Raw genomic sequence first — 12,904 nt, forward strand, 5'->3', positions numbered from 1 at the left:
TCACGGCAGGCTTTCTATTCATTAATACAGGCTTTGTATTAATGAATAGAAAGCCTGCCGTGATTGGCTGAGCGCTGAGCCAATCACGGCAGGCTTTCTATTCATTAATACAAGCCTGCCGTGATTGCGCCGCGACCCACTGCAGAAGGGCTCGCGACCCACTTTTGGGTCGCGACCCATGAGTTGAGAACCACTGATATAGGGCATGTATGCTATTAAGACAAGTGTTTGTAACCCTGACTGAGTTTTTTTTCCCTTTTCTTGTGCTTTCTTAGAAAGGGGGCACCAATAGTTACAGTGAGTTGGTAGGACCTGGGTCTATGTTCAAATGCATGTACAAAGTAGACATGTGCAATTTGTTTCCTTCCGAATCAAAATACGGATGAATTTTCAGAAATTCGGACATTCGGATACATCCGAATTTCCGAATCCCAATGCATCCAAATGTGTCCGAGTCCTAATTTTCATTTCTGAATTTCGGATCCCGTCCGAATTTTGTTCAAAAACTAAACTAAATCGGACATGTGACTTTCCCGGCCAATCAGATGTGTTTTTCAGTTTAATGCATCCGAATGGGTCTGAACATGAATTTTGGTACGGCAACATGGGAACCATATACAGGATATACATATTATACTAAAGCTGAGGCTCCTAGACACAAATGACATTCAGTATCCGGACTCTGGTAGTAATCTACCACTGAGTGTGTACCACACTACTTCAGCAGTGGATTTTTTCCATTAAGATGAACAGTACTCCCCATGATAATTGATCCTTTGCATGCCCTTTCCTTGTCTCTAGGGATTTTGTGAATTCCTAGTTTCAGGCGGACCAGTTTCCACTGCTCCCTTGCTCTTGTAAGACCAGACTCTTTAGTGTACTCTGGTAGTTTTTACTTTCTATCAATGGCACAGACTATTGTGTTTTCCCTAGTGCCCGTTTCCTCGTGTCCCTATCATGTAATGCCTTGAACACCTTCACTGAAATGAGTCATTGAATTGTCTTTCGCATTTCTTGCAAAAGAGGCTTCTACCATCTACTCTCATTGAGTATATAGGATTATTTCCCATTCCCCTTCGCGTGGGATCTCTGGTATAATCTGGGCATTCCAACCATAATCTGCGGGTGGGTGCTGCAGTGACCATTGATGGCACCGCCAATCAAACAGTAATGGACAAAGTAGTCACAAGCACTCCAATATTTGTTAATCTTCCTAGCATTCCAGAGTGAAATTCTGTACAGAGGACAACTAGTCTTTCAGAATTGGTCATATTTTGTGCAAGCAGCAATTTAAATATTTTTTTGCTGTGTGAATTAGAAACATGTAACAAATATATAGTAGATGTTATCCCAGTTTGGCTGCTAAAGCAGAAATGCACATTACATTCAGATTCACTGCATTTTGAACAAGATTGGCTGAACCCTTGGTGAATCAAACCTGGGAAATGTGCCCATCACTAGAGGTCAATGTAAATGCATGTTACATTGATGGTCTGTTTAAATATATCTTTTACATTGGAGGTCAATGAAATTTCCCCCATTACATTGGAGGTCAAAAATGATGAGCTTTGAGTTCAGATTAATCATGAGTTCGACTCAACATTTATTTATTTAGCAACCAATTTATAGCAACCAATTACCAATAATGAACTTCCTGGCCTCTAAATTGTAATCACATGCTTTAGAAGGGCCAATCATAGGGGGTTTATTTATGTTCCTGCACCCGCCCTATAAAAATAAGGTTTCCCGGCAGCCTTATGTAGTGTGTTGGAGGAGACCAATGTGTTTGCAGGGAAAATACTTCTTTATTGACATAAAAAGGTCATGCCACAATGTGTAGTGAAGTTTCTAAACCATATAGGTCTCTTCATCAGGCAAACAAAATTATGATCACTTTGTTTGGCTGATGAAAGGACCGAAAGCTGAAACTATCTCAGGTCCGCTTCTCTGCTCAGTGGCTGGGTGTAATAGCCAGCCTGCTATTGGCTACTGCAATTTGAAACCACCCACTACCCGCTGTTTCTATTAACCTGCTGTCTACAGAATATAGCCAGCAGATAAATGGGGCCGCGGAGGGAGTGGGGGCTCTGCAGGGCGTTGATAGTAACTTACTATTAACTCTCAAGCAACCAGAAACTACAGTTACTAGCATCTACCGATCCCCGTGGGCAGAGGCAGCTCTAGACTTTGTTAGGTGAAACTTAAACATGAGGCCCAATCTGACATATGCGCATATACATACACTCATATGTACACACATACATACAAAAATGCAAAGTAATTTACTCATGCATGCACACACTCATATACCCCGTTATTTGTAGTACAAGTTTAAGAAGTCAGAACAACTCTGGAGCATAAAAATAGCAGTAGATTTTCTTAAACATTAGAATGTATGTTAAAGCATTTTAGATAATGATTACACTTAAATAAATGGGGACAAGTCAAATTTAATTTTCTATAGATTGAAGACACATCTCTCGACCTTTGTAGGTTTAGGAGATATGCCTGTTTTCTCCCCCATCTCTCTCATACCCTCTGTTCTTTCCACTATCTTCATATGCCCCTGGACTCTCCCATCACCACCACCTTAGCCCCAATCACATCTCCTTAGCCCCCCTGATCACATCTCCACAGCCCCCCAATCACATCTCCGCAGCCCCCTCAATCACATCTCCAAAGCACCCCCAATCACATGTCCGCAGCCCCCCTTTTACAATCACATCTCTTCAGCCCCCCAATCACAGCTCCTCAGTATTGCCCGCAGCAAGCTCACAAGTCAGGTACGCTGTCAAGGACCGCGTACCTGACTTGCGGGAGCAGCTACATGGTCTGCATCTCTTTCGGATGCAGAACGTGTAGCTGAGTCTGCGCCGACACATGGATCCTTTTGGCCAGCGCTCTTTCAGTGGACGCTTGCCGAAAGGATTGTGCAGGATCGATTGGGAAGGTCTGCAGCAGACCCTACCAATGGACCACCGATCACCGGGACCGACATGCCACCTCACAGCCTCCTCGATGCAACAAGGTAAGCAGGAGAGGGGGCTCTGAATTGTATTTTCGGTGGGGGGGAGGGGTCAGGATAGGGTTACACAGACTGGGGTTGTTTATAAAAGTTTCTGATGCAGGAATCCCTAATCGCACCTAAACCTACAGATATGAAAGGGGCCTTATTGTGAGTGTATATTAGTGTCTGTAGTACCAAACCGGATATAGTTATATTTTATTTTAAAGTATGACATTTGGCAAGTGGCCCCCAAGAGAGAAAATAATTTGTCGAGTGGCCCCTGAGACGGAAGAGGCGGGGGCGAAGACGGAGCTCCAGTCGGGTGGCGAAGATGACACGGAGGCCGCGCCAAGGATGAGGAGGCCGTGTTCCAAAGAGGTCACGCCGTGCAAGGTAAGAGTACTGTGCTGGCAGAGCATAGATTCTGCACAGCCCACCAAAGAGTTTCAGGTGGGCTGTGCAATACCCTTTGGCGGGCTCTGCAGGATCTGTAGGGGCCTCTGCAGTCTGCAAAGCACACCACAGATCCTGCACAACCCCCCTGAGATGCTGCAGACTGCAGGGTCTCAGGGGGTCTCTGCAGGATCTGTGCCCTTGTCGGGTCTCAGGGGGCTTTGCAGGATCTTGGGGGGCTTTGCCGGGTCTCAGGGGGGATTTGCAGGATTCATAGGGGGCGCTGCAGCCTGCAAAGCACACCTCAGATCCTGCAGAGCCCCCCTGAGAAATCTCCTCAGCCCCCCAATCACATCTCTGCAGCACCCCAATCACATCTCCACATCCCCCCCAATCACATCTTCTAAGCACAGGGCCGGATTTACTCTCTCTGCTGCTCCAAGGCCAGGTTCCTCAATGTGCCCCCGTACCCGCCAACCCCTCCAAGGAGAATGGCAGACCTGCAGGCTGCATACAAGTGATCTCGGCGACGTGTGTACAGCTTTGAGCCCTGGGGCGCCGCTCCGGCTGCACCGCCGGTAGTTCCACCCCTGGGACTGTCCATGGCTGTGTCTGCGCCGGGAAGGAGGAGTTAGAGAACCGGACAGGCACTGCAATGGACAGCTCCTTGCAGGTCGCCAGCTTGCTGCCGAGGTCCCCACGATCGCAGGAACTCAGCATTCGCTGTGATTTAAACATTTAAAGGGCCGTTATCAGCCTTAAGAATCGGGGCATTATCACACATACAAATACTCGTGAAAATGCCTGGTATCGGCACCGATATGTGTGTGTGTTACTAGTTATACTACTGAATTTGAACATTCAACCTTATTGTATAGTCCTAGCTTATCTAACTTTAAAGTGTGATGAATCATTCTGTCTCAGCTCTTTACAGAGACATCATATCAGGTAGAAGTTCAGTTTTGCTTTAGTAATATTGCGTGCATACGTGCAGTATGTGCGTGTGTGTGTGTGTGTTACTAGTTATACTACTGAACTTGAGCATTTGACTTTATTGTAGTTCTAGCTTAACTACCTTTACTGTAAAGTGTGATGAATCATTCTGTCTCAGCTCTCTACAAAGACATAACCTCAGGTAGTTCAGTTTTAAAAATGAAGAAAGCAAAAAAAAAGGGCCAGAGGTGACCACTCTACTAAGGGGTTAACATGTTTGGAAACTGCGGGTCGCTGCCCCACTTCAGCCAGGGAGACTGTGGTATCTGGGAAGAGAACAAAAGACAAGGGGCGCCTTGATAACCTGGGTATGATGGAAATCTGATGAAGGGGGCGTGACCCCGGAAACGCGTCATGTAGGCATCTGAGCTGTCTTGTCAGTGCAGCTCTCATTATACCCTTGTTATCAATCCTTGGACTTTGAAAACTTCTTTGTGATCTACTCTTGTGAGTACAATTTTATCTTTGCTGCTTCTCAATAAAATTGATCCACACTAGGGTAGGTGCCCCTTGTCAGAAGTTCAGTTTTGCTTTATTAATATTACATGAAGTATGTATTAGCCATGTCATCATGAGTCTTCATAGTTATACACAACGGTGATGGAGAGAAGAAAAAAAAAGAAACAGAGGTAAATAAACATTATTCTTTAGTTTGTGTGACCTTGTAATGGTGCATAAAAAGTACTAGCGGGTCATACTAAAAGGGAGCAATAATTATAGAGAATGATCAATATGCAGTCATTTCGTATGCTCTGACTGTATGAGTATGGCAACTATTCCAAAGATGGAATGTCCACTCAGACTACCTTTCTTTGATTTTTATGTCATTTTCTCATTGCCTGATTAAGTGATAAAGGTCTTAAAATTGGACTGCAGCCCAGGGGAGTGCCCAGTGAGTTGTGGTCCAGCTGGCTTTGTACAGGAGGTGGAGGAGAAGCAGCGGGTGGCTCATTTTAAGGAAGTCAGTGTGATCAGTAAAAATTCTTGTTAACAATGTGTTATTGAGAAGATGGGTTCAGTGGCATGTAATTTACTTTAATATAACCTGTTAATTGATAAGATGGGCTTACTTGCATGTCATTAAGTTTAATAATGATTGCGCCTTGGTTGGAATATTCTGTATATACATTATTAATGTTTATGCTCTCAAACAGGTTCCACTGCTAGCATAACATTCCTTTTACCTTATGAATGCAGTATTGAACCCACATATCAGTTTAGGGTAACTGTGCTTTCTTGTTAGAAAATGTTACAACTTGGTAATGGCTGAAATGTTATTGGATGAAATATTATTATCTGTAAAGCTTTTTTTTTATTTATTCAATTCGGGATTCCATATCATCCACCAACATTTAAAATTTGTATTTTTAGGATCTGTATAGTCTACCAGCACCAGGTGCAATTTGTGAATGTTGATGTATGCATAAACATACTGTAACATCCTTTTTTACAGGATGTCAAATAGCAGATGTATGCAGAAATGTGTGAGCAAGAGTGACTGTGGTGGGTCTTCCATAGAACGCAGTGGTGAATTATTTAAAACAATAATAATGTATTATACCTTATACTGTATTTCCCATTGAAGAATGAGAAATCACATTGCATGGTGAGTGGGGGCAAAGCATTGATCTAGTGAGTGAATGTGTAACAGTGGCCAGCTAACTGTATGTTTAGGGAAAAAGATCCACGGTGCTGCTGGTGAACTTTTTTTGCTTTACAAATATCCTCTAAATTAAGTTATAAGTAATTTACTAAGTAGTTGGCACTACAGAAATTATTTTATGTTTATGAACAATCACCTTCAATGTCAAACGTTGTTACTGTTTGACCCACAAGTCATCAACCTCAACTAAACTCCCTTGAAGCCAAGGAAGTTCATAAGACAATTACACTAATGTTCTTGACACAGGACAAAACAATACGGAAACTAGAAACAAGCTCATATAATACAGCAGAACTGCCCTCATTTACAACTGTTACATGTTGTGTACATTACTCTTATCTACTGATAGCCTAGATTCAACAACTATTTGAATCTCATCTTACATGTGATCTGGAGCAAGGTACTCTGGAAATAAGTTCATTGTCTTACCTTGTCTGTGCTAAATAAGATAATTATTTATAGGTGGTGGCTTTTTTGTTTTTATTTTTTTTTAACAGCATGTCATCTCATAAAAAGTAAAAAATAAATCTAACAAATGTGAATATAATCAGCTTATCATAATAGGTCCCATTTTTGTGTGATAATATTTTAAGCTTTATTTTCTTTATACAGTTTGTAGTTATGTATGTATATGGAAAGCAAGCAATCTGTATAACTTCAAGTCCCAGTGCTGCCTGCTGTCCAGCATCTGCAGGACTGCTAATCCTAATTGCACTATCCAGTCTCTTGGGTACTACACTCAGAATTGTTATCAACATTCTGTGGGACTTCAAATCCCAGCATTATTATTCAGTGTCCATAAGACTACAAGTTTGAGCTGTACTACCCAGTGCCTATGTGACTGCATTGTTGTACAGTCTCTGAAGGATGCCAATTCCCAGCATCGTTATTCATTGTCTAAGGAACTACGAGCCCCAGCATTGTTATCCTCTGATATGCATGCTCCCTAAACTGACAGCTGCTAACACCCCATGAACTGGACAGGAGCACAGAACCACTACATTTCTTCTCATAGAGATCACACCCCAGATAGCAAGAAATTGTGCTGCAAGTTTGAAAATGACTTGCTAAACTATTGCAGACTTGCCAAGCTTCACAATTTTGTTGCACAATTACAGCAAGTCTGCATTGCAAGTCTCCAGACCAGCTAGCTTGCAGAGCTCTTGCTAAGACCTGCAGGACTCTTGCTGTAGACTTGCCAAGCAAATTTGCTACAAATTCAAAAAGTGTCAACTAGAACTTGTGCTGCAAGTATTCTGCAAGTCTACAACTTGCCAGGAATATGTGCAGCAAGTTAACAAAATTACAATTTAACCCCGACACAAGTTTGTGGCAAGTTATCCTTGCTATCTGGGACAGCATTAAATAGATTTTCTTGTGTTAGAATCCAGCATACTAATAAAGAGTCATGCACTTGCATGTTATTCGTACTATGGAAGCCCATACATTGACAAATACATTCTTACGGTCATTCTTGCATAAAACAAATATCTGGCTTATCGACAATGGCAGGTAAAAATCAATGCCTGTTTTTGTTATAAGGGGCAGAAGACAGAATTTGCAGGTTAACATATAGTACATGAAAACGGCAGAGAGAAAATGGAAGATCCTTGAAGAAATATTATTTCCTGTAAATCATTCAAAGGGTTGAAAGGTGTACTTGTTGAGGAATGTGTCCATCTATGATGTACATTAGACTCTATGGCCAGAGGTTCTGTTTGCAATGATAATTTTATATTCCAGTTGTAATTAACAGCCAAGGGAGTTTCTGACCCAGGTATCAGAGGTAAAGTTGAACTCCAGGATAAGCAAATATTGTCTAAATACAAGAGGCATGTGTATTCTTACTTGAATCTTGCTGCCCACTATGTTTTTTTTTTAGACCTGTGTAGTAATCCAGAGTAAAGTATTTCTGTGAGCATCCTGTAATGAAGACCAGCTACTACTGCTCTCTCTCCTTGTACTGTGGGCAGACTGTAGTGGCTGGATCTGCGGTGCCCCCACACCACACCACTGCTTTCTGTACAGGCAATGATGATGTCACTGACACAATTCATATATAGGTTTGTAAGGCCCCTTTTGAACGGGCATTTCAATCAGGTCTACCTGTCAGCTTTTCAGGTGTACCTGATCAAAAGCCCGATGTTAGTCTATGGCAGCTGGATCTAAACGCATGTCCATTTACATCTGGTTAACTCTGGCTCCGGCCAGGTTCAAAACAACAAACGGATCAGATTTCCATTTCGACTGACCTGACTGTGCCGGATCGGAGGTAATCTGTTGTACACAGACACAAATGGACACATGTTAAAGTGTAACTATACTTCCCTCTTTCCAGTGATGCTCAGATGGTGCCAACATCTTTGCCCAGTCTTCTTCCTGGTTAGGGGTTTTCAGCCATCTTTAATGGGCGTGCTGGGCTGACATAACTCCCGCACAAGCGTGTTTGTCCATTCATCCCGGTATATGCCGACATTGTACATTGAGCTACATATGAATAGCTTATTGTGCATTATTCCACTTACAGCAGATAGATTTTTTTCTTTCAGATATACGTTTGCCACAGAAACAAAATAATTTCTAGCAACAGCCCTTTGACTGCTGTCATTACCAACTTTGCAGGAAGTGTCATAAGTGACAAGTATGACTTGATTTTATGTGATACACAAACATTTTAAATAGATTTTGTTATCTACATGGTATGAATAAAAGGTGGCAATCACCAAAATATAACAAAGAAGTGGACTTTGCAAGTTGTTTATCATAAACAATTAAAATGTCATTAGGTATGAGGTTTATTCTGTGTTTTCCACAGTGTTCACATAATTATCCAGTGTAAGCAAAGATAATACGTTGGTTTAGTAAATATGTAGGTGACATTCAATGGGCTTTGGACATCGATGGCATCAATTTTACATTAGTTTGAGATGCTTCTGAAATCATTCAGGATTCATTGACAGGGGTGATTGTCCTAATGTTGACCATTTTCTGACCTTCTTCAAGCAGGTTTTGTATTTTCATAGACTCACAGGGGGGAATTTATCAAGGCAATTGCGACAGTTTTAGCTTCTTAGATCATTTTTTTTTTTAATGTGCAAATCTGTCTTTTAACATGTGCCCCTGTTTTGACCAGAGCTTGCACTACTTTTCCAACTGCATGTGTTTTGCACCTGTTTTCATCTGCACTTGTTCTGTGGCTGTCTTAAACTGGAGCATCATCTAACAAAACAATTGCAACTTAAGACGACCCTACAATCATTTCTGTAAAAAGCGACAGTTAAGTTTTTTGCCTGGAGTTACAAGTCTTCTTTCCTGGAGTCTATTAAACCTCACTTATGAACAACATTACACTAGCATCATAAATCTGGCGCAAAGTGCATCAAATATATTCAAACTCTCACAATTGCTATGATAAATTCACCCCTCAGTTTATTGTTATGTCAACCTCTCCTGATTTTAACACAAGCCTGTTGACACAGGCCCTAACAGTGCTATTTCGTTACTCTCTTTATATTCCAAAGCCCCACATCCATTATAGGAAGATGCCATTTTCCTGTAGTTCTCTGCATGTTAATAAATATTATAATCTGTGCCAACAATTTCCGTATTCATGATAGTAAAATGTCACCATGCAATTAAAGACTGTCTCTGTCTGTGTGTTATCTCTCTAAGTATGCTTTACATTTGCTGTGTACTGTAGATTGGGTTGGCCCACTGTCTTCACTTTCTGGGTGGGTAATGACCCCAGAGTACTCTAGTAAGAGCACAAAATGACAAAGGGGAAGATACGCAGACACACCAGAAGGTGAACCTAAAATTGCCAAGGAGAGGGCATGACAAGAGCACCACACTATGAAGGGCAGAGAGATGGGTGGTACATGAGTCATAAAGGTATTAAGCCAACTGTGTGTAAGAACCCTTAAGTACTATAGTGCAGGAGACAAAAGGCTCCCTTCTTCAAACAAGAGCTTGAAGGAGGTAGAGAACACTGGGATGACAATGCTCACTAAACGTGTAATGCTTAATGAGTACAAGAAATCTCCATTACCGAATGGGAAACAAGGAGTGCTTTTTATGTTATACAGAATATATAGAGGAGTACACTTTTCACAGAAGAGTTTAAGAGTTTCTATATTGATGATCAGTATATTTTTTCACAGAAAGGTTATACAAAAAATAATATTTGTATTTCTTTACTTTGCAGGCTCAAACAGGTTCAGAAAAGAGATACAGAACTAAAAAAGATCACATGATGTGTAAAGCAATGTGCTTGTGTATTGCTTATTCATCCACAATTGGTGGCCTGTGCACAATTACTGGCACATCTACTAACTTGATATTTGCTGAACAGTTCCAAACGTAAGTAGAAGTTAGCATTCGTCCATACTTAAGTTTAACAAAACAAGAATAATATGTTAAGTGATGCAATATGTAAATGAATGTATATAAAAGAGATTAAAAGCAAAGTTATAGAATTGCATGTTGTAAATTGAAAGCTGAACTCTGGTCAGCCGTTAAAAATAACTTTTGGGTGCCCCCCACCACCACATATAGTGGAGTTCTTCTGCTCATTTAGTCTAGGGGGACTGATAAGCAGAGGAATATCAAGCCGCTTCACCAGCCAACATCGTGTACAATGTAGGACTAGTGTTAAAAACGTTAAAGCTGAACTCCAGTCAGGAGGAATATAATCTTATTAGCAATGAACATTCTTGCCTTGTGCCAAAATTCTCTTCCTTTTTTCCCAGTCTGTTTTTATCCTCTTTCTGTTTCCTCAAACAGGTCCCTTATGCCCCCTGTTGTTTTATGTGACCAGGGACCATGGCTCCCGGTCGCATTTCCTTCTATGTGTAGTTTGCAGAAGGTCTGAGTGTTGACATGCTTCTAGAGGCTGGTATGATCTTCCAAAACCCATTGCAACCCACCCACCCACAAGCTATCAATGTACAGACCTGAGCACCGCTTCACCACCACCGCATTAGCGAATTCTCATAGTCTAATTGGCCATTTACAAGTTATTAATGAACCCACCCCGAGCACCACCCTGCCCACCACCCTGCCCAATGCATCAGTGAATTTCTATGGGCTCATGGGGAAATATTATTTCCTGATGCTTCCCTTCCAGCACCGAGGCATAGTAAACTTCAGGAAGTAACTGATGATGTCACACAAACTAAAAACATGAATGGCTATAAAAGTAGGGAATTCATTGTAAGAATATAAAATCGTTTTCTTGTGCATGGGGAAAGGGTCAAAATTGGGCAGCATCCAGGAGTTCAGCTTTAATAAACATTTTCCATCAGTAGGCAGGAGATAATGATGGAGTTTTCAAATTTTTTTGGGGAGAAAAAAAATACATAGGCATTGTTATTGTAATTCCAATGTTGTCATTCTCCTTATCTGATATAGTTCAGAATGAACCATCATTTTTGCAAGGATACTGTGAACTTTTCCAGAATTAAAATTACAGTGCACAGCTCAGAAGATGGCCCTGAAGATGGCCATGTTTGTGAACATCCAAAAGTCTAGCAGACTGCTTAATATTTCTTCTGTCTAGGCTAACATTAAACAACAATGTTTGAAGAGGAATGGCTGGCTACTTGTGCCCTATGTCCTATGCAGATCACTACTCACAGTACTAGTTATTGTATCCTAATATATAGCTTGAAGCTGAACTCCAGGCATAACAAATGTTGTCTACAAAAGGCATGTGTATTGTTAGTTGAATCTTTATGTCATTTTTGTATTTCCTCAACATATAGCATGCACATTTCAGAATTTCAGTATGAAAAAACTCCTGCAACTTGCTTCTGTGCAAGAGTTTCCTGTAATTATGACCTGTGAGCACTGGTTCTTTCCCTGTGCAGTGACAGTCTTGTATTTGCCCCCCTCCTGTAGTTTTCTGCAGGCAACCTGTTGTGGATGGACCTACTGGGCCCCACCCACAACTCTGCTCTCTGAACAGGCTATGTGCAGGCCAGCGATGATGTCACTGCTACTTACAAGATAATATCAGTGTTTGTGAGGGCATCTGGTACATACAAATTTCATTTATATCCTTTGTATCAATAGAGGGATACCTTTGAATAAAGTTTTTTTGCCTGGAGTTTAAGTTTTATTATCACTTCTATTACTTTAATAAATTATGTTTCCTTAAAATGATTATCTATCCTGACAGTGGTTGCTTTGACCAAGTTGTCATTTTGTCCAGTTCTGTTAAACAAAAAGGTGGCATTATCATTTGTCTGCTGTTTTATTTTTAGACGCTATCCTAAGAGCACAGAAATTAATTTCGGAACATGGTTCCTGCTTTGCATTCCAATCAGTATCATTCTGCTCTTGCTTTCATGGATATGGCTGCAATGGCTCTTCTTAGGATTCAAGTAAGGAAATTTTAATTACGTTGGGAGCTGTGCATTATAGTAACAGGAATCAAGAATGTTAATGGCAGTAGAGTTTGCACACAATATGAATATTAGAGATTAAAGCTAAACCCCAGATGCTATTTGCAACACACATCATATGTTTATTTAAATGGATTTTCAAATATAGGTAGTATAAGTACCTCAAATCTGTCTTTATTTTAATATCCTACACAGCAGATAGCAGACTTGCAATGCGAGGTCAATTGAATTGCGAGGTCAATTGTAACAGCCAATGGGGCTCTATTGCAGTGCATACCACCAGTCTAATACTGTGAACATGATTATTATTTTAAACACATTTTAAATCATAATTGATATGTAGTATTTAATTTTAAATGGTTCATAATTCATCCGCTGATTTGTATAGCACACATTTTAGAATAGATTTGAACTTAAGAGAATTGTGTGTAAAATTAAGAGAAT

General features: G+C 40.9%; 1 protein-coding gene across 1 annotated transcript in view; it reads left to right on the top strand.

Moving 5' to 3' along the window:
* Positions 1–12,904, top strand: part of SLC13A1 (solute carrier family 13 member 1) — a 52,306-nt gene that overhangs the window by 21,891 nt on the left and 17,511 nt on the right. The window contains exons 7-8 of the mRNA XM_018557736.1: positions 10,261–10,415; positions 12,320–12,439. Coding sequence (XP_018413238.1) covers positions 10,261–10,415; positions 12,320–12,439 — 275 coding nt within the window. The remainder of the gene's footprint in view (positions 1–10,260; positions 10,416–12,319; positions 12,440–12,904) is intronic.

Source organism: Nanorana parkeri, unplaced genomic scaffold (genome assembly GCF_000935625.1).
Source record: "Nanorana parkeri isolate BGI_ZX_2015 unplaced genomic scaffold, ASM93562v1 scaffold301, whole genome shotgun sequence".
NCBI lineage: Eukaryota > Metazoa > Chordata > Amphibia > Anura > Dicroglossidae > Nanorana > Nanorana parkeri.